Below are 21,237 nucleotides of genomic sequence, written 5' to 3'. Positions count from 1 at the left end.
AGAGGCACTGTGTCGAACCAAACAATGGGTAAAGGAAGCAAGCCCAGAGAGCAGGCCAGTCCCACACAGCAGCCTCTATTGTTACTAGGTGTAGGGCCTTGGAACAAGGGGGGAGCCTGGCTGCCTGGCCTCCCACTGAGAGGGAGAGTTTCGTGCTGGAGGCTTAGGAACAGTGGACTCTACCTGCTACAGCAGCCTTGTGGCCAGAGCCCTGACCAGTCCCTAGGCACAACCACCCCGGTAGCAGCTGCTGCTTAGACCACGCTGTCACTGCTGCAGGCTCAACTCAGCAAGTCCACCTGCCCAGGCACCCACCTGGATTCTGTCTGTTCTCTGGCTTCTACGCCCTAACTGTCAAAGGCACCTTTGCTGTAGCCTGTCTGGCCCCTGTCTCCACAGAGACCCTAGCGTCCATAGAGGATGTGTAGGATATGGAGGAGGAAATGGGCAGAAGGTTGAGGTGAGAGGACCATAGCCAACTCCACACATGGAACTCTTCCCTGCCCCATGGTGAGCACAGGGAAGAACGTCAGGCAGAGGGAGCAAGACCCAGCCTCCCAGCCTAGGCAGAAACAGACCAAGTCCAGAGAGCAGAAGCAGGGGTAGATGCTGCTGCTGGTCCGCTCAAGAGTGGTCGCTGCACCTCCCACTGGATCCCCACTCTCGGGACCAGATCTGCAGCTCAGCTCTGCAGATAAAGCAAGAACGAGGTGCAGCATACACTCCTGCTTGGACATCAGACACTTGAAAGGGCTCCAGTGACTTCCTGAGACCCAGGTGAAGTCACCATAAGGGGCTCGTACCTGTTCTCTGCCATGGATCCTGGAGGAGGGGGAGCCAGGACCTCTTGATGGAGAGATGCTTGCTGAAGCCTGGCTGGGAAGCCCTGTCTAGCCTCCTGCCCCTCACTCCTCCACCATCCAGCACAGTCTGCCTGCAGCCTCCATACTGGAGTTTCTCACCCCCACCCCAGCCTCCCAGGGGCTGGGTCTCACCTCTCTGACCCTACCACCCACCGGGCCCAGAGCTCCCAGCACTAACTACACACGCCAAGAAAGGAGAAAAGCCAGAGTTCCCGAGGGGAAGAGAAAGACGGAGCAGAATGGACAGACGGAGGAGAGAAGAGGACAGGCCTCTACCCATCTTTGGTCGAGGAGCTTGGAGACCTCTCCTCTAGCCAAGTCATACATTGGGGTATGAGGGGTGGGCCCTGGGAATTCCTACAGCTGCAGAAGGTGGGCATACATCTGTGTGGGGTGGTGGCTCTGTGCAGTGTGTCAAGTGTGAGAGCTAGGGCCACAGTGCTGGCCTAGAGGCAGACTCCTTCACTCCAGCCAAGGACTGGACAGGGAACCATCCACTTCCTTTAGAGAAGGAAGTAATTGGCCAGGGATTGTCCCATCTCATACGGCTACTGGGGACATAGCAACAGTTAGCTGTTTAAATTATTATTATATGATTGTTATTATATGATGATGTAAGAACCCATGTTGTAAATGCAGTGATCAAAATTTTTAATAACAGGGGCTGGAGAGATTTTAACCCCAGGCTCAGTAGTTAAAAACACTTACTGCTCTTGCCGAGGATCTGCACTGAGTTCCCAGCACCCGCGTGGTGATGCACAACTGTCTGGGTCTCCAGTCCCAGGGGACCCAGCGTCCTCTTCTGATCTCCCTGGGCAAAATGCTAATACACATAACATAATGACTTAAATATAAAAATACTTTTAATTATAACAGGACCAGAAAGTTGGCTTGGTGAGCAATGTGCTGGCCACCAAGCCTGATGATCTGAGTTCAACATCTAGGAGACACACAGAGGAAGAACTGACTCCAAAGACTGCCCTCTAACCTCCACAAGATCACAAGACTCTTATGTGTATGCAGTGCATGTGCGCGTGCGCACAAACACACACTTCTAAAAATTTTGTACTAACATTGGAGAATGTCAAAGCTCAAAGCCACCTTATCTGTCATCACCTGCAAAACCTACTCTTGCAAGAGATGTAAAAGTGACACACTGAGGTCACCTCGCTAGAGGCAGAGACAAGTGTAACACTGTCTCCTGACCCCGGACTGACACCATTCACAGGGCACTTTGTAAGATGGGTGCCCTCCTGGCACCCACAAGCATGTGAGAGACACAGCGAGGCCAGCACCGGAGAAGAGAGGCCCTGCAGAGAGCAATGGAAGTCTGTGGCTTCCAGAAGGAGTGGCCAGTAAAGGCCCCTATGCAGGAAGAGCAAGGGCGCTAGAGGTCACCTGAGAGGGAGGAGGGCATAGGAGTGGCCGCCACCTCCCAGGCGGTGGCATCACTCACGCAAGCACAAAACCTCACAGCTGCAATGACCCACATTACAGTAGCGCAAAGCCCACATTAGCTGGCTGCGGCAGCATAGCGCATCCCCAGAGTCCAGCACCAGGAAAGCAGAGGCGAACAGACCGGAAGTTCAAGGTCATCCCTGGCTATGTAGCAATTTGGAGGCCGGCCTGGGCTACAAGACTCTGTCTCAGAAAAATACACACACACATACAGACAGACAGACAGACTTACATAGACACACACACGCCTGGAGTAACCTCCAGCACTGACTTCTTGTCAGCAGTTTCAAGGGTCTGCACCAGGTGCATGTCACTGCACCAAATGCCTCCTATGGCATCACTGAAAATTTGGGCTTTGCCACCAGGTCCCTGCAGGTCAGCTCCTGCAGCACACAGCAGGAGGCCTGGAGGGAGGTTACATACCAACAGAAATTCTCCCTCCAAGCAGAGCTGGCCATGGTGCACAGGCGTGGCTGGCACTCCAGACTGCAGAGCCTGGCATGCCACCGAATACCAGGCAGGCAAGGCTGAGGAGCCGTGGGCACCAGAGCTCTCACGCACCTTCCGCATCCACCATCTCCTTCAGGACAATCTCCACCCGCTCCACATGGTGCCTGTCCCAGAGGCCGTCCAGGGCCTTGCGGTTCTGATCTCGGAAGGGCAGGATCTGAGCCACGGCCTGTCAGGGAGGAAGACTGGTCATCCCAGGTTCTTGGGTGAAAGAGGCCTAGCTCTCGAGCCCAGGGAGAAAGTCGTCTGTGGACACCAGCTCCTAGACCTCAGGATGCACAGCTCCATGGAAATGCTCAAAACTAAATGACCTAAACGGTTCCCAGCCAAGAAAGAGCATGCTTAAACTGACTGTCTTCCTGTGCTGTAGCCCAGTGGTGGGTGCTGGCCTCACATGCATGAGACCCTAGGTTCAATCTACAGTACAAAGAGGGTGGAAAAGGAAAAAATGAACCCTCTCTTTTAAGACTATCAATTTTTAATAAAATCATTTAATGACAAAATTGTAACATGAAAAACTTTAAACTGTATACATTTAATACTATTCCTTTCCATTTCCAGGCCAATGAAACCTTATCAAGCCTGGCCCTGGTCTGGGGACTGCAATCTGAGACTATCTCCACGACAGAAGCAAAGGGTTGGATGGAAAATGAAGCACCTGCCTGGGTAGTTAGCTCTCTACCCAGTATGTGGCCCAGCGCAGCAGTCTGGGTACCAAAGAGTACAGGTGCACTGCGGTCTACACTGGCGATGCTGGCGCTTGATGAGCGGAGTGGACTGATGCTGCCCTCTATCTCCAGGGGATCCTCCAAGTTCCTGTCTACGCTTCACTGAAGTGCGTGAACTCAGGGTCCACTTCCCTGTCTCAGGTCTAAGTTGTTATCAGCTTTGTGCCTCAAGACAGAATTCAAGACGACAAAGATTTTTATTTTAAAAAGGCAGATGGGTGAGTGTAGTGATATTTCATTTGTATTTTAATAAGCGAAGTTTGCCTGAAGTTTAGAGAGTAAAACAGCCATATTAGTCAGCCTTACTGTAGACCAGGCAGTGGTGACACACACTTTAAATCCCAGTAGCCACACTAGTTTGCCAAAGAAACCGGGTGGTAATGGTACACACCTTTAATCCCAGCACTAAAGAGGATTATAAAACGGGAGGAGGCAGCTCTCAGACACAGTCTCATTCTGAGATTCCTGGAGACAGAACCACCATTTTGGACTGAGGTAGAGGTAAGAGCCAGTGGCTGGCTGTTTTGCTTTTCTGACCTTCAAATTGAACTCCAATTTCTGTCTCTGGGTTTTTATTAATCGTGCTACAGGTGAGGGACTTAAGCTAACTCTAATTCCCACAGCATTCCCAATGAAAGCCAGTTCCAGACATCAGAGTCCCTGGACCACTTCTGCAGAGAAGGCAGGCCAATACAGAGGAATGAGAATGCACTCTCTCTCTGGGAAGCCAAGACAAGGAGACAGAAAGTGGTCTTGCCTGCTATTCACTGGCTCCCCTGCTTCCACATCTCCCGTCTCCCTTCGGGGAGACCATGGGTGCCAAGGGATCCCAACACCCTAACCCAATTCTACATTCGATAGTAAGTCCTTGATGTCAGCCCCATGGTACCCCACATAGCACAGCCATGCCAGGCTCCAAGCTGCAGCTCACCTGCTTGCCCAGGTAATGGTCTACTCGATACATCTCCTCTTCCTGGAAAAAGCTCCCAAGCTCTGAAGCCAGCTGCTGGGCTGAGAGGTGGTCATGGCCAAAGGGTTTTTCAAGAACAACCCGTAGCCAGGCGCCTGGGTGCGGTCGGCAGCTGCTGTTGATGTTGCGGGCAATGTCTGCATAGGCAAAGGGAGGCACAGAGAAGTAGAAGATCCTGCCAGCTTCCCAGAGCCCATCCTGCTGGACCTGGGTCTCAATGTCCTTGTTCAGGGTCTGATAGTCCTCAGCTGTCTTCAGCTGGCGGTACTGGCTCAGCTGCAGAAACTGACCCTTGAGTTCATCACAGTGACTGAGTGCCAAGTCCTTGGGGCAGGAGAGGGATTCCAAGGCCTTGTCCATGAGCTTCTGGCCCTGCTCGGGGGCTGTCAGGGCGGCCCCATGGAAGCTGAAACTATGGCCCTTCCCAGCCTCGTCCAGGTACAGCTGGAACAGGCCCTGCCACAGGTACTTCTTAGCAAGGTCCCCAGTTGCTCCCAGCAGGATTATGGAAACATGCCCCTTGAATTCCTGGGCTTGCAGGCAGCCCAGAAGGGCCAAGCACATTGCTGCTACGAGCATCTTCCAAATTTTTGGGTACCTGGGAAGAACAGACAAGGAACGAGGAAGCATCAGACATGGCTCAGGAGGTTAGAATGTGGAAATAACACAGCTAGGGCATCAAACATTTCCTGCCTGGCAAGAAACAACCACATGTTACTCGGAGAAACATTATAGTCACTCAGCATTCCCTCCCTCCCGAGCAGCCTGGCTTCTGTGCCAGGAAGTCGGTGTTTAGGAGCTTGCTCTGCAAGCAGGAAATGTACCCAGGAAAGTCCTAAGCCATGTGATGGAACCAGGGCATTTTGCTGCTAGGAGCACCAGAGAGGCCCCCAGTGCTGAGAGAGGAGTGGACCCCTTCACAGCCACAACCAGCCTCTGCCATGAGCACAGGCTAGCTGGACAGCAGGGGAACCCTAACCCAGGAAGAGCAGCAGGCGAGAGGGCACGACCACCTTCTCGCACCCACCACTCAGCTCTTTCCCCTGTCTACTGGACTCCACGCACAAAATCCCAACTGCTCGGGGGGGGGGGGCAGCAAGACGGTTCAGTGTGAAAATACACCCACCCCGCCCCCCCGCCCCGGCAATCCAAGTCCATCCCCTGGGACCTGCATGGTGGAAGGAGAGAATCAGCTCCTGTAAGCTGTCCTCTGACCTCCTCCATGTATATGCACGCAGGTTTGTAGCAAGAATAAAATAAACCCCACATTTCCGCGATGCTTAGGGGAGCACCTGCTGCCTTTCAGCCACTGTTTACAGGAGAGCTGATGCATAAACATAATTTGCAGTGGCATTCACTTGATTTTAACAAACAAAGCTTGCCAAAGTTACGTGTTACTTAGTAGGTTTTTTTAATTTTCAGGGGTGTTATATGTGCTACTTGGTTTTTCATTTATTCTTTGTGTCTTTCACATCATGCCTTCCAATCCCACCCATCTCCCTCTTACCCCTCCATAGTAAAACAAAATAAAATTAAAAAGAAGGGGAAAAAGGGAGATCAGAGAGTCAAACAGCCACACTGGTCAGCCTCACAGACCAGGCAGTGGTGACACACACCTTTAATCCCAGTAGCCACACTAGTTTGCCATAGAAACCGGGCGGTAATGTTGCATGCCTTTAATCACAGCCCTAGAGAGGAATATAAAATGGGAGGAGACAGCTCTCACACACAGTCACAGTCTCATTCTGAGATTCCTGGAGGCAGGGTCGCCATTTTGGACTGAGGTAGAGATAAGAGCCAATAACCGGCTGTTTTGCTTTTCTGACCTTCAGGCTGAACTCTAATATCTGTCTCTGGGTTTTGATTAGAAGTGCTAACATATGTGTCAATCACAAACCCAAACGCTCTCAGTCCGGTCTTATTGGACCCAGACCAGGCCCTGAGGACCCATACAGGACAGTTTAACTACAGTCCCCTTTGCACGTGGAAAGGCTCATGTGCTGTGGGATGAAGCTTCCATGGTGACAGAGTGGCAAGTTGGGTCCTTGCAATTGCTTACCTGGCCTTCCACAGGCAAACATGCCTTCCTGGCCAGCTTTTCCAGCCTGACTTGTGTCAACTGGCATATCTAAGAGGCAAGAGGCCTGGATCAAGTCACAAGAGCACCTGGGTATTTACTAGGTTGGTTTTCTGTTCTGGCCCAGCGCTGTGTTTATATCACCATAGTCCTCAGGGTCTCTACTGAAGCTGGGCTTTGGGAAAGGGCGGAAGGAATCAAAGAGGACCCACAGCTATGGGAAGTAAAGGTGGAAACAGGGCGTAGTACAGAGGTGTAAAGGTGAAGGCAATGACAGAAACTGGCTGAACACCATTCATAAACCAGACAGCATGAACAGAATAAACACGGCCACACAGATGGGAGACTGGAGTTTACAGAGATCATCGAACATATAAAAGCTCCCAGAGTTGACCAGCCTACCAGCACTGTGCAGTGGATATTAAATTTACCTCTGTTTATTTGATTGCTGTTGCTATTATATGAAACAGGGTCTTACTTTGTAGCCCAGGCTGGCCTCACACTCATGGCAATCCCCCTGCCTCATTCTCTGAAGTGCTGGGATTACAGCCATGCACCTGCTTTTATCTGGTCCTAGTCTTCCTTCCTCATCTCTCTGGGGACCCGCCGCCATGATGGCTCTAGTGACACCCAAGGAAGACAAAGGTTCAATAACAGTTTCCGTGCCAGCATCCACTTTCCTCCGCTCAAAGGGCCTGAGCAGCTCCAGCCTTCCTCTCCTGCTCACCCTGGATCTCTGCTAGTTCTCAAACACCAGACGGACTACAGGGCATTCCATTTTTCTCTGCTTCCCAATTCCTGTCCTTGGCACCTGAGCCTTTCTTTCTCCACTGGCAACAGCTCTGCCCCGGGGGAAGGAAAAGCTGCAAGGTCAGTGCAGGAGAAATCTGAAGCCCAGAGAACAGCCTGGAGAAGGAGGAGGCGCCAGCTGGCAAGCGGCTCGCCAAACTCCTGATCCGGTCCTGGGAGCCAGGGCTCGGGATGTGCTGGTACAGAGAGAAGCTGGGGAGTCTTGCAGGGGCTGGCAGGTGGGGGAGCCCAAGGCCGCCTCTCTGAGGACAATGGGAATGGATGGCACCTGAACCACACTGCCTTCTGACCCTCAACGACACCGGTTTCCTCTGACGGGTGTGTTCTGGACCTAATGCCCAGGTAAACCAGTCTTCTCTCTGGCATTCCAGAACTCCTGAAGCAGCAACACTGGGAATTACGACAGCATGTTTGCAGAGTGGTTACTAAAACACCTACACAACTACTCTTGCTGAAAGCAGCCTTATGTGTTGCTTAGTTTTTTAACTTTCAGGGGTGTTATATGTGTTACTTGGTTTTTTAACTTTCTTTTTATCTATTCTTTGTGTCTTTCACATCATGCCTCCCAATCCCACCCATCTCCCACCCAACCCTCCAGAATAAAACAAAATAAAATTTAAGAGAAAAGGAAAAGAAGGTGAGAAAGGGAAAATCTTGACCTGGAAGCTGCGGTGTGGCACGGCAGTCAAGCAGTCAATCCTTTATCCACACATTTTTACACGCAGGCGTTCATCGCAAAGGATCATTGGTCTGATCCCCTGGTTTGTGCTATACCATCAATGCTGGGCCCTCTCTGGAACTCTTCCTGGATATCCTGTTGCTACCACCGACCCCACCCCCACTCCTCACTCCTGTCCATCAGATCACAGAGAGGGTGGATGTTGGGGTGGGCCAACACAGAACCCTGGCTCTGGGCCTGGGTAGTTGCAGGGTTGGTCAGCCCACCAGCTCCCCTCTGTCCTCACCACCAGGGTGAGCTCTCCTGCAGTGCCCTGGCCAGTTCACCCCTCGCTGAGGGGATAAGTAAGGGGCGGGGCCATTTCTCTGGCTTTTGCATCTTCAGGGTCAGTTCTTCCACACCTAACCTTCCAGGACAGCTCTACTGTTGCCCAGGTGAGATGTGGGGGCCACTCTCCCGAGTGCTACAGCTGGTGAAGGGCAGGGACAGCTCCCCCACTCTTAGGACCTCGGGGCATGCTCTTCCAACTGCCTCAGGCTTTGATGGGAGTGCTGCTGCCACAAGACAGATGAGTACTGGGGACAGCTCCCCCATGCTCACAACTAGGGGCTGGCTCACCCACATGTCCACCAATATGGTCAGCTCTACTGTGCTGCCCAGGCGAGGTGCAGAGCCTGCTCTCTCGAATGTTACAGCTGTTGGAGGCAGGGACATGTATCCTGCTCTTCTGACCTCAGGTGTTGATGGGGAGGGGGCGTGTTACTTATTTTTACTATGACCCTGTTTTTTAACCTTAACAGCATAGCTCAAGCTGTAGTGTGTGCTTGAGTTCCCTGGGGAACTGTTTAAGATGCAGATTCTGATGGAGAGGCCAAAGCTGCCAGGTTCCAGAACACTGAGCACAAGAGGCATCTACACCCAAACAGACAAGCCTGAGAGTCCACTGGGTGGCGAAGAGCACTAGTTGCTTCCAAAGTTAGATCCCCACCACCCACAAGGCAGGTCACAACTCTAACTCCAGTCCCAGGGGTTCCAATGCCCTTTCTAGCCTCTGCAGACGCAAGGCAGGCACATGGTGCATGTGAAACACCCATACACACAAAAGGAAAAAATAAAATACGCACACGCCTGGCCTCCTATTCTCATCACACGTCAGAGATGCTCGAGCTCCACCTGAGACGCTTTAGTTGACATAAATGGCTTTGACTAGGTCCTGTGTTGACTGTGGAAGCCAACATGAACTGGGTGAGCCAGCTGTACGGCCTCAGCCACTGGTTCTGACATGATTCTCATACTACAGTTGAGGAGACTAGGAGGAATGAATTACGAACCATAAAGCTCACGCTACCACGCTAACCCTCTTTCTTAGTCAATCACGGCATGGAGGTTCCAAGCACTGGCCTTCACCCTCCTAGCCGCAGGACCCTCGGAAACAACTTAATCCATTTTGGTCCTGACTTCTTCACCTATAAAACATGGCGGAAACCAGGCATGATGGATCGTGTCTACGGTCCTAGTCCTTTGAGCAGGAGAGTCAAAAGTTCAAGGCCAGCTTGGGCTACAGATGGGAGTTTGAGGTCAGTCTGAACTACTTAGAGAGACCCTGTCTCAAAAGTAAGAGTGGGAAAGGACTGAAGAACTCAGTCGGTGACAGAGCATCTGTCTATCGGGAGTGAGGCCTGGGTTCATGACAGATTCTGCTGACCTGAGGGGGGGGGGGTTAGAAAGACTGACAGAGATGTGATGTGACCCAAAGCAAAGCAAAACAAAACAAAAACATGCACAGCCATGACCTGGGCACCTGCCTGTCATCCCAACAGTCAGAAGACCAAGGCCTTCTGAATTACCAAATTACTAAAAGTTCAAGGCAGCCTAGGCTACATAGTAAGACTCTCTCCAAACCAAAGCTGAACAATATAACACACACCCACACCCACACACACACACACACACAATCTCTCGCTCCTTCCTTCACCCTCTTTCTCTCACTCACCCACCCCCCAGGTGGATGAGATGGCTCAGCGGGTAAAGGCACTTGCTGCTGAGAAGCATGATGACCCAATTGCCCCTGGAACCAGCATGGCAGAAAGAGAAATTTCACTCCACGGATTTGTTTTCTGACCTCCCCCCACACATCCAAGCCATGGCAAGTATATGCATGTGCATATGTGTAACACACACTAAAGAGTAATAAAAAGTCTTTTAAAAATGATACTAGCCAGGCGGTGGTGGTGCACACCTTTAATCCTTGCACTCAGAAGCAGAGGCAGGGGGATCTTTGTTGAGTTCAAGGCCAGCCTGGTCTACAAAGCAAAAGCAAGTTCGGCTGTTACACAAAGAAACCATGTCTTGAAAAACCAGAGAGAGAGAGAGAGAGAATACTAGACAAATGTTAACTAATTAGACCATTAGACCACTTATATAGGCCAGGTATGGCAATGTGCCCCTGTAACCCAGCACCTGGAAGGTGAAATCAGGATGGTCAGAAATGCAAAGCCAGCCTGCAATATAAGTGGTTGGAAACCCTGTCTCAGGGAGAAAAAAAAGGAAAGAAAGTTAATTGACTATAAAGTGACTCCCTGCCCTAGAGCGGCACAGCACTGCTGGGAGATACTGGGCCACTGCCCTCACCTCTAGGCTGCAGAGCCAACCCTGCCAAGCACCCTGCAGAGCAAAGCCTGCTCCAATCTCACAGCCAGCTCAGCCTCTCAGGACAGGACAGTGAGGCCTGGGCTCAGCTCTCCTCCCTGAGGCTGCGCCCGAGGAGGTTTACACAAGCACTCCTCCCTCTGGGCTCTGGGCTCTGCACCGACTGAGAGGAAAGGCCTATGAGATGAACCTGCCAGAGCTGAGCACACGACACTAGAAGTTGGTCACGAGGCAGGACAAAGCCCACTTAGGACTTTGCTTCTCCCTTGCTTTCTTTGTTGTCTAATTAAGCAATCAGTCAGGAAACCATCACTCAACAGGCTGAGAAGCTGGAGGAGAGGACAGAGATGTCAACAGGGACACTGGAAAATGTCGTTCTCAGGCACATTCTTGCCTTCATCCTAAACAACCACACAACAGTGAAGAAGGCATTTAATCTGCAAAAGCCTCAGCCTCCTCCCCTGGGAAATGAACTAAGTGGGTCCAGGTACTTTACCAGCCCTTGGTCCCATGCTTTGCCAGGGAGGTCCTGCCCTACTATCAAGGAGACGCTACATAGACAGGGAAGTGCTAGGGGAGACCTCTGTAAGGGGTCACAGGGCCAAGAAATATAAATCCAAGTCTACAACCTGGTCTACAGAGTGAGTTCTAGGACAGCCAGGAGAAACAAAACAAAAAGAGTATAGAGCCGGGCGGTGGTGCGCACGCCTTTAATCCCAGCACTCTGGAGGCAGAGGCAGGCGGATCTCTGTGAGTTCGAGGCCAGCCTGGTCTACAAGAGCTAGTTCCAGGACAGGAACCAAAAGCTACGGAGAAACCCTATCTCGAAAAATCAAAAAAAAAAAAAAAAAAGAAACAAAAAGAGTATAGAGAAGACAATTTCATATATATATATATTTTTTTATTCAAGAAACAGAACAGGACATGACAACTCACATACAATCTCAGTCCTTGGGAGTCAGGAGGATTGTGAGTTCAGGGTTAGCCTGGGCTACACAGCAACCCCATATCAAAAGAAAGAAAAGTAAGGAAGAAGAGAGAGGGTAGAGGCTGGAGAGATGGCTCAGCAGTTTAGAGCACTTGTTGTTCTTGCAGAGGGTCCGTTCCCAGCACCCACATGATGGCTCACAACCATCCTAAACTCCAGTTCCAGGGAAGCCTACACGAAGCATGCACACGGTGCACATACGGACATGCAGGCAAAGCACTCTACACACAAAATAAAATAAGTAAAAAGGAGGTGGAGTCAGCAAGCAGGAAGACAGGCGGCCTCCTCTGGGCGACAATACATGGCTCTGACTGAGTGTGCACACAGGGATCTGATTCCAACACCCTTGGCTCTCCAAGCCCAACTAAGGGAGGTCATTAGAGCGTCTGCCCATTTAGACAAAGGCCCTGCTCACACTGCAAAAGGCGAAAGGCAGACTTGGCCAGCCATGGTGAACAGGGGCAGTGTCCAGCTCCATCTTCCGTTTACCCTCACACGCAAGGGGGAAAAGGCCAGCCAGCCCACAGCTGTCCCTGCTCAGGCCAGCAGAGAGAGGGAAAATCAGGGGTCATACCTACCTCCATTCCCTTTTCTAGCTCCCACAGATGCCACTGACAGAGCTGACTCCTGGGGATGGAGCTAGAAGAGGGGACGCGCCTCAAATCACAGCCCAGAAAGCTGGACTTTGTAAAAGAAGCGGGAAGGAAACAAGATTTCAAATGAAAGGACACTTAGAGAATTGCCCTTATCAACCAAAGATCCCCTCTAGTTCTGAGGCCCTGACGCCAGACTCACCAGAGCAGGCAAAGACAGAACCTGTGGCATCCAACCTTGATCTGCATTTGGTCCACTGCGGCCAATCTGAGGACCAGGGCTTCCAGATCGAGCTCTTTCCAAAGAGCCCTTTCCCTGGCCTCCTCTGAGGGTAGCTAGAAGCAGTGATGAAACCCAAAGCCCCTTTGGACCGGTCTCCAAGGTTCGATTGCTCAATTTCCGGGTATTTTCACAACTGATTGTCAAGCACAGTTATTACTAAATCTGAGTTTACATTACTGAATAACCAGCTGAATTCTATAAAGAGCAAACAAAGGTCACCACACACTCAGAACAGCGTCTCCTAGCCATGAGACCACTTTTTTGCTATGTGCCCTTGATTGGCTGAGCAGAGGACATCTGTAACGTGGAGATTGGCAAAGATCTTAAATCCGGTTCCCCAGCCCCATCCCTGCCTCCTACACAGCAGCTGTTCGAAGTTGACCAGCCAGTTGCTCTCTGTGCGGCCAAGCCTGTGTGTCCAGTTTGGACCCTCCCACCTCACCTCTAGAGTAATCAACCAACCTACACTCAAATCATCTGATCCCACTAGCTGAATGCTGCCTAGGCTTAACCACATCAGCATCCACCTGGCTTCTTTACCCCAAATCTCCTCTCTTCCTTTTCCTTCCCTCCCCTCCTTTAGCTTTTCCTCCCTCCCCTCCTTCAGGTCTGTGTTTCTTTATTTTGAGACAAGGCATCTCTCTGTACCCCAGGCTGGCCTCAACTCTTATCCTCCAGCCTCATCCTCCGGGGTTACAGGCGTTACCACCACACCTCTCAACCTACTTCAAATGCGGCTTCCACAAGTCCCAGCAAACACACACATGTTCAGATTATAAACCTTAAGAGGTGTCTGGTCTGTTGGAAAATACCAGTATCGACCTTCAAATTATATCTGGGGGCAGCTATAGGCACCTGTCACCAAGACTGATAACCTGAACTCAATTCACAGGCCGGAAGGGGAACTCCAACTCCAGTACTTGCTCTATGACCTCCATGTGTGTACACACATAGGCACACACATGTGTATACAGGAATGCACACACAAACACAATAATAGTCACAGAGGTTTGGAGTACAGTATTTCCCACTGTCCTCGTCTATTCTGCTGGCGCCTCTGCCTGGATTACAACAGAACGCCCTTCCTCCCTCCTATGTCTCCCTCGGGCCCTGCACAATTGAGTCTAGCACAGGGGCCAGCATGACCCTCCCAGCGGTGGTAGGATCATGTCCCCAGGTCTACACATTCTAGCTTCTCACTATCATTTCTTTACCTCTTATACTATTCTGCGCATCCTCCTGCCTCAGAACCTCTGTACTGGCTCTTCTCTCTGTCTGACCTACTTTCCCCGCATGGTGCATTCCTTCTCTAACTTCAGCAAGACCACTTTCTCAGTCAGGATTTCTCAGACAACTCCACAAAATACTAGAACTGCCACCTCCACTTCATGCCTCCTCCCTCCTCCCCACTCTATTCTCTCTGGATCTCTCCTTCCTTCCTTCCTTCCTTCCTTCCTTCTTTTTGTCCTCTCTTCCCTTCCTTTTCTTCCTTCCCAGCTTCCTGTATCCTAGGCTGCCCTCAAACTTGATATATAGTTGGGGATTACCTTGACTTTCCTTGTTTTATTTGATGCGTGTGGGTGTTGTGTGTGATTGTGTGCTACATGCATGCTGGTGCCTGGAGAGGCCAGAACAAGGCTTCAGGTGCCCTGGAATGAAAGTTACAAACAGTTGTGAGCTGCCATGTGAGTGCTGGGAATTGAACCCAGGTCCTCTGGAAGAGCAGACAGTATTCTTAACTGCTGAGCTATCACTCCAGACCCATGGACTTCTGTTCTTCCCTCCTCTATCTCCTGAACGCTAGGATGACAGGAATGAGTCACCATGTTTACTTTTGTGCCATGTTGATATGTTATGTATGCTAGGCAAGCATGCCACCAAATGAGCCACATCCCCAGCCCTATATCTGTAGGATGATGACGTCCAGCCTGAGGCAGGGAGAGGTATGCTCCCTTCAGTGCAGTGTCTCTGGCATCCCAAACAGGGCCAAGCACTCAGCAAGCTCCGTGTGACATTTGCCAATGATCAAATAAATACCATTTGCACAGGATCACTGTAACCTCATGAACAAGGTGCCCAGGACTGAATATTGGCATGGAAACAATGCGTTGTAACGGCCACGTCAGGCGCCGTGCCGCTGCAACCCACCAGCAGCTGCTTCTTGCGTATGACAACACTTGAGTAGTGTGAGCTATTTATGGTGCAAATGCCATCTGCCAAACGCTAGGCGTGGAGCCTGACAAGTGACGAACCCTTGCACTCTTGCTACTGTTCTGTGAGGCAGGTGCTGCCATCAACCATTTCAGAGCAGTGAACTAAGACACGGGAAGGTAAACTATCTTGCTGATGGCCAGACAACCTCAGAGGTGACAGGCCTGGTGGTGGAGCTAACTACCGATGCCACTATAAAGTGTGTGGCTAAAGGCTGGAGGAGGCTCAGCAATTAAGAGCAGTTGCTGTTCTTGCAGAGGACACAGGTTCAGCTCCCAGCACCCACCATGATGGCTTATAACCATCTGTGACTCCAGTTCCAGAGAACTCAGTGACCTCTTTTGACCTCTGCAGGCACCGTACACACGTGGTATTCATACATATATGCAGACAAAAACTCATACCTGGAAATAAAAATAATAAACCTTAAAAAAAGAGAAAAAAGAATTCCCAAACAACGAAATGGCAAATAGCAGCATGGTGTGCCATTACTGGTTTTCCTGACAGTGGCTGCTCACATAAACCAGCTGGCCAGGAACTGCTCTAAGCTGCCACATTACCCTGAACACTAGAGGCCTCTCACTGGTCTCTGCTAAGGCCCCATTCCACTTGCCTAATAGTGACTCAAATGCCCTCCTTCTGATATAGGAAGACATGGAGTCGATATCCAAGTGAACCCGAAGAGCCCTGTGGGCGAAGACACTGATTATACATCTGGAATTGTGTACTGCAGGCCTCTCTGCAGCAGGGTGAGCTGAGGCAATGTCTAACCTGTGTTCTCAACCACAAAACAGAAAAGCAAGTCCGTCACACGCACACACGAAGACGATCCATGTAAGGCACTCTGGCGCCACGCTTGACAAGCTGTAGGCTCTCCCAAAATGCTAGCTTCTGCCACTGAACATGAGCGTCATGAAGGTGGCTCCCACCAAGCCTTGGAAGCGACGAACCACCTTGCCACAGGAAACTTGCAAGGCATGGTTCCATCTGACCACACTGACGAAACGCTGAAGAGCTACAGGGCTGCCATGGCCCCTTCTCAGCTCTTGAGAAGTCTACCACCCAGCCAGAAAAACAGAGTATGACAGCCGGGTGTCGCAGTACCTGTCCACAACCCCGGAACCCAAGAAGCTGAGGGTAAGGGCTGCGAGCTTGAGACCAGCCTGGGATACAAAACAAGACCCTGTTCCCAAAACACACAGCAGGGCTGGAGAGATGACTCGGCAGTTATGAGTACCTGCTGCTCTTGCAGAGGACCTGAATTCAGTTCCCAGCATGTACGTGGCAGCTCACAAACCATCTGTAACTCCAGCCCTCGCCTGGCCTATGGGGTTCAAGGCACACGTGTGGCATACAGATATGGATGGAGATAAAACACCCAACCACACACACAAAATAAATAAATAAGATAAAAACAAAACAAACTGGGGTGGGGGGGGGGGGAGGACGACCTAGAGAATTTGCTCAGCGGTTAATAGCACTTGCTGTTCTGGTAGAAGACTGAGATTCGGTTCCTAGCACTGCAACTCCCTCTTCCGTTCTCCACAGGCATGTGAACATGCACACACGTACACACGCACATACAAATAAAATAAATGAGGCTGGAGAGACGGCTGAGTGGTTAAAAGCTCTTGCAGAGGACTCAGGTTTGATTCCCCACATTCACACGGCCGCTCATAACCACAACTCCAGTTCTAAGAGAGCCCATACCCTCTTTTAGCTGAACACGGCACACACATGGATGGTATGCTTATACACATGCAGGCGAAATACTCATATGCACAAATTTTTAAAAAAAATCTTTTAAAAATAACATATTTGCAAAGGAGTATGAGCTGGGGCTGTAGCCAAAGGTCTGGGGCTTGCCTAGTGCGTACGATGTTGTAGGTGGAAAACAATGGCCCCAGTGGGAAGTGAGGCTGAGGTTGTGCAGCCCTAACCCCTGGCTTACTTCTGGATTACCTTCCCTGCTGTAAAATGGGGATAAACGACCTCATTTTAGTGGCTGGCCAGAAGAAACCGGATCAGGGAACAAAACGTACTTCGTGAGGATATGGTGTAAGGGGTTTTCCTTACTTTACAGCCCAGGACAGCTGCTCCAGGCAGCTCTGGAGCACTGGGCCACTGATAGCCAAAGCAATCGTCCTAGTTCTCCTTTACAGTTTTGTTTTGTTTTGAGAAAAGAGTGTGGCCAGGTAGCCGAGGCTGGCCTGGGCTGGACATTCTTCTGCCTCGGTCTCGGAAATGCTGGGATAATGGATGGGCCCCACCACTCCGGCTTTTCTTTCTCTTTAAAATGGCCCCTGATCTACCCAAACAGCCAATAGTAATCTGTTGCTTTCTGTTAAATCACCTTGTATTTAAAATTTATTGTTGTTGTTAAATACAAAACTCTTTAAAAAATGAGCCGTGCTCAAGTCAAACACAGTATTTTTTTTAAGGTAGGGTCTCACTGTGTGGCTAGCATAGAACGCTAATTGCAGAAAAGGCTACTAGCTTCAATCTCAAAGATCTTCCCACCTCTGCCCCCCTTCCACCAAGTGCTGGGATTAGAGATGTACACTACTATGCCCCTCTTAAACAGCCGCTTTTCTGGGATGTGCTCCCAAAATAAGGATTAGCCTCATCAATTCAAAAGATTCGGCCAGTCATGCATCACGGCAGAGACTATAGGAGTCCTGGTTTTCCAACTGGTTACCTTTCAAGGGCCACGATAGAGGGGTGGACTAGCTACTGTATCAGCCATATGGAATTTTCAGTTTTTACTTCCGGCTAAGCATTCAAGGCTGGGGAAGCCGGCTTTCAGAGGCCCCGTGTCCCTGGAAAAGAATTTGCTGGGTCGGTATGCAGGAAACGCTCACGCGATAGCAGCTGCCAAAGTTTAAGCATTGGGAAATCACCGGCTCGCTTTCTGCGGCACGTTCCGGGAAGCCTAGGGACAAGGGCGCGCTGGGCCCCCAGGGCTGCCGGGGAAGGGGCCTGGCCGCCTCCTACTGGCCCATCACCTAACTGCACCGCATCCCCAGGCCCTGCAGAGGTGGAGTGGGGTGGGGTAGGGTGATGATGCCTTTATTCCGCGGAAGGAGGAGCGTGCGGGTGAAGGTTCGGTGACTCGGGCGAGCACCGTGGGACCGGAGCCATCTCCATGGCCGGCTGGCTAGCCTGCCGTTGGATGCAAGAAGTGCGCAGCGCAGAGCAAGCAGGGGGGGTGCAGCTTACTTCATCTCGCTCCTCCGGGAAGTGGCCCGGGCTGGCTAGTACGACTGGCAGCTGGGGTCAGGGAGTGGGGGGGAACCTGCGACCCCCTGCCCGCGCTTCGTCTTCGGCAGGTGCTCACTTCACTCGGGGCCGCGCTTCGGTCCTCCGAGAGCGCCCGGGCGCGAGGCCAAATTCAACCCAGGTTGCCGCAGTATTTCAGGCTGCGTAGCGACAGGGCCTAGCGGGCAGGCCTCTGGCCACCGCGGCCCCGCGCTGCGGTCACCCGGGCGCCAGGAGCGCGCGCAGTGGGGCCTAGGGCGAAGCGCGCGCGGGAGGCGGAGCCTCGGACCTGGGCACGCCCCCTATCTCGCGGGCGCGGTAGAGGAGGCGGAGCCTCCGAGTGCTTCCTAAAGTCCAGCTGCTACACTTGGGCTCTTTCTTGCCTTGCTTCCGTGGTCCTTTCTGCTATCCGGGTCATACTCTCAATGGCAGGGCTGCCCTGCTGCGCGGGAAAACGCGTGTGCCCCTAAAGTTTTCTAGGGGTGGAGATAGTGGATGTGTTGTTGAGAAAATTCAGAGGATGAGCAGTGTCTCTGACTTGTCGTTTGGAAGCTGGAACATGTTTCCTGCTGTCCCCAGGCCTCATGGTCCCCCACCTGTAGAGTACCCAGAGGAGTGAGTTAAAAAACGCCGGGAGTGTACACCCTTCCCACACCTTCGCCAGCCGGCTGCAGATCTCTGACGCCCCCTAACTGTAAGGGGCTTGGGACTCTCTCTGTGTTCTGATGAGGGTTATCTTGTGCCTGCGAGGCCTTAAGTAAGACAGGAAATAAACAGCGCTTTATGAAGAGTAGCAGCTGTGTAAAAGACATCTCAGCTCTTGGCTCCACCCACCTCCTATCCATTTTGGTGCACTGTTCCCAACCTCGTGCCCATTTCAATGCTAACCCTACAGTGTCCCCGTGATCCTGACGCTGAAGATGAAGCTGCTTCTTCCCTCCGTGAGCCTCAAGCAACTTCGGGCTAACGAAGGCAGGGATGGCACTGCACCAACGGCAGGATGCCCTTGGACCTCTCCTGGATGAGGGTGCCCATCTTTACTTTTGGAGCATCATTGCTCTGTTCCTTCTTCAGAGGTTCCTCCGAGCCACCACACAGGCAGAAAGGCTGCATGGCCACCTCTGAGCCACTGGAAAGCCTCCTGGTGTGAGAGAAAACGCAAACCAGTCTGGTGAAAAGTCACAACCGTTGCTCTCCGTCCGCATAGCACTAGCAGGGGAATTTGGCAGGACCAGAAGGACCAAGTGAGGCCAACAGGCTTGATTTCCATGACTGCCATGGTCTATCTGCCTTACTTATATTCCAGGCCATTGACCACTGTGTCTGGCCTTTTTATGTGGGTGCTAGGCATCCAAACTTGGGTCCTCATACCCGCACAGCAGTCTCTGTACCCACAGACCCATCTACCCTGCGTCTTCTTGTTTGATCTGAACAATTTATTAAATTTCTTCAGAGAATCAATCCATTTATGTCAAAAATCCAATAGTTTAGGTAGAAGACCACTGCCTCCCCAAATCAGCCCTGGGAACCTTGTCTGTGCCTGCCGTGGGATTGGTTCCAGTGCCTTTGCCTGCCTGGAGTTTCTCATCTCTGTGCTAGCAGCTACTACCCACTCCAAACCTTATGGCAAAGGTGTGCTGTCAGTAGGAAGGTGGGGCTGGGGAGGAAAGTGCCTCTGGGGGAAAGGCTTCAAGGCAGATCGCATCAGGTTTATCTTGCCCTGGGTAAGGAAGTCACCAGGGGCTCTGCCTATGGAGCACAGTGGTGGGGACTTTGCTTCCTCATCACAGAGCATACTGGATAAACAGAAGACGGGGGTTAACTCAACCTGCCTTGCAGACACAGAAAGTGAAACCCGGAGAGATGAATGACTCACAGACATGTCTATGGAGTTAGAAATAAAATCACGTTGCAGTTTCTATTTTCAGGCACCGTGCCCCTAGTCGGCTCTACTTGCTGGCTCCTTGCTTCTCACAGGGGAGGGGAGGGAGGGAGGGAACAGGTGTCGTACGTTTTTCAGCCATGGGTAGACATTTTCGTACCCAGATGAGAAACCTCCAAATGACTTGTTATGTTTTAAGATTGGCTCTGTAAAGTAGCATTTATTTCATTCCCTTTTGCTGCCATAATAGGGTACCACATTTAAACAGCATAGAGCTGTCATCTTACCGCTCGCTGGCTTGGGTCTGGCTGGGCTACAGGGCTCAAGGCTCGGGTCCTTTGTAGAGAAGCCATTTTCTTGCTCGGTCTTGCTCCATCCATCCATCATCTTCTGCTCGTGGCACATCTCGGTGCCTTGTGATCTAAGGAGTCCCCAGTTTCCCTCCTGATTTCACTGATGACTGTTCTCAGTTTGAAATTTCTTTGGCCTGGGAACTTTCTTATCTTCAAGGTTTAGATAAAAAATTGAGAATTGAAAATTTCTCTTACTCTATCAGGGTGCAATTTCTGACTCAGCCAGGAAAGGGCATCTGATTTAAGGGTTCGTGATACAAAACTAGAAGGGGGGACACTTGTATAATCCCAAGTTATAATATTTCTCATTTTAGATTTTCCATATTTGGGGGGAGGGGCTGAAACTGTCTATGTAGACCAGGCTGTCCTTGAACTCACAGAGATCTACCAGCCTCTGTCTCCTCAAGTAATGGGATTAAAGCTGTGTGCACCACCATGGTTTATTACTATTATTTATTAGCGTTATGTGCATGGGTGCTTTGCCTGCGTGGTGCCTGTGTTCCACATGCACACCTGGTGCCCTTAGAGGTCAGAAGAGGCCATCACAGCCCCGGAACTGGAGTTACAGATGGTTGGGAGCCACCATACGGAGCTGGGACCCAAACCTGGATTCTCTGCATGAGCGGGCAGTGCCCTTAACCACTGAGCCGTTTCTCTAGTCCCCCAAAAGTATTTTTAAGATTATTTTTACTTATGTGTATGTATATACATGTGTGTACAAGTACCTGAAGAGGCTAGAAGAGGGTACAGGATGCCCTGGAACTGGAGTTATGTATGGGCTGTGCGGGCAACCCAATATGTGTGCTGGTGTCTTAGTTGGGGTCCTTATTGCTGTGAAGAGACACTAGGACCACAGGAACTCTTACAAAGGAAACATTTAATTGGGGCGGCTTGCTTGCAGTTTCAGGGGCTCAGTCCATTATCA

The 21,237-nt window shown here is 51.2% G+C and overlaps 1 protein-coding gene across 3 annotated transcripts in view; it reads right to left on the bottom strand.

The window, feature by feature from the left end:
- Positions 1-18,299, bottom strand: part of LOC121441804 (GDH/6PGL endoplasmic bifunctional protein-like) — a 29,502-nt gene extending 11,203 nt beyond the window's left edge. For 2 of the 3 annotated variants that reach the window (XM_041643120.1, XM_041643118.1), the window contains exons 1-3: positions 12,528-12,638; positions 4,491-5,127; positions 2,883-3,000 (exon numbers count right to left, since the gene is read on the bottom strand). In XM_041643120.1, coding sequence (XP_041499054.1) covers positions 2,883-3,000; positions 4,491-5,127; positions 12,528-12,574 — 802 coding nt within the window. In that variant the 5' untranslated portion in view covers positions 12,575-12,638. Of the gene's footprint in view, positions 1-2,882; positions 3,001-4,490; positions 5,128-12,527; positions 12,639-18,038 lie in introns of those variants that run through there. The other variant, XM_041643119.1, reaches the window with a different exon arrangement.
- Positions 18,300-21,237: the final 2,938 nt, after the last annotated feature.

The sequence above is a fragment of the Microtus oregoni genome, unplaced genomic scaffold (assembly GCF_018167655.1).
Source record: "Microtus oregoni isolate MIOR12 unplaced genomic scaffold, Mior012 000081F_ref0000091, whole genome shotgun sequence".
In the NCBI taxonomy this organism is placed as follows: domain Eukaryota; kingdom Metazoa; phylum Chordata; class Mammalia; order Rodentia; family Cricetidae; genus Microtus; species Microtus oregoni.
Note: the sequence above shows the minus strand (reverse complement) of the source record. Positions and strands in the feature narration are given on the sequence as shown.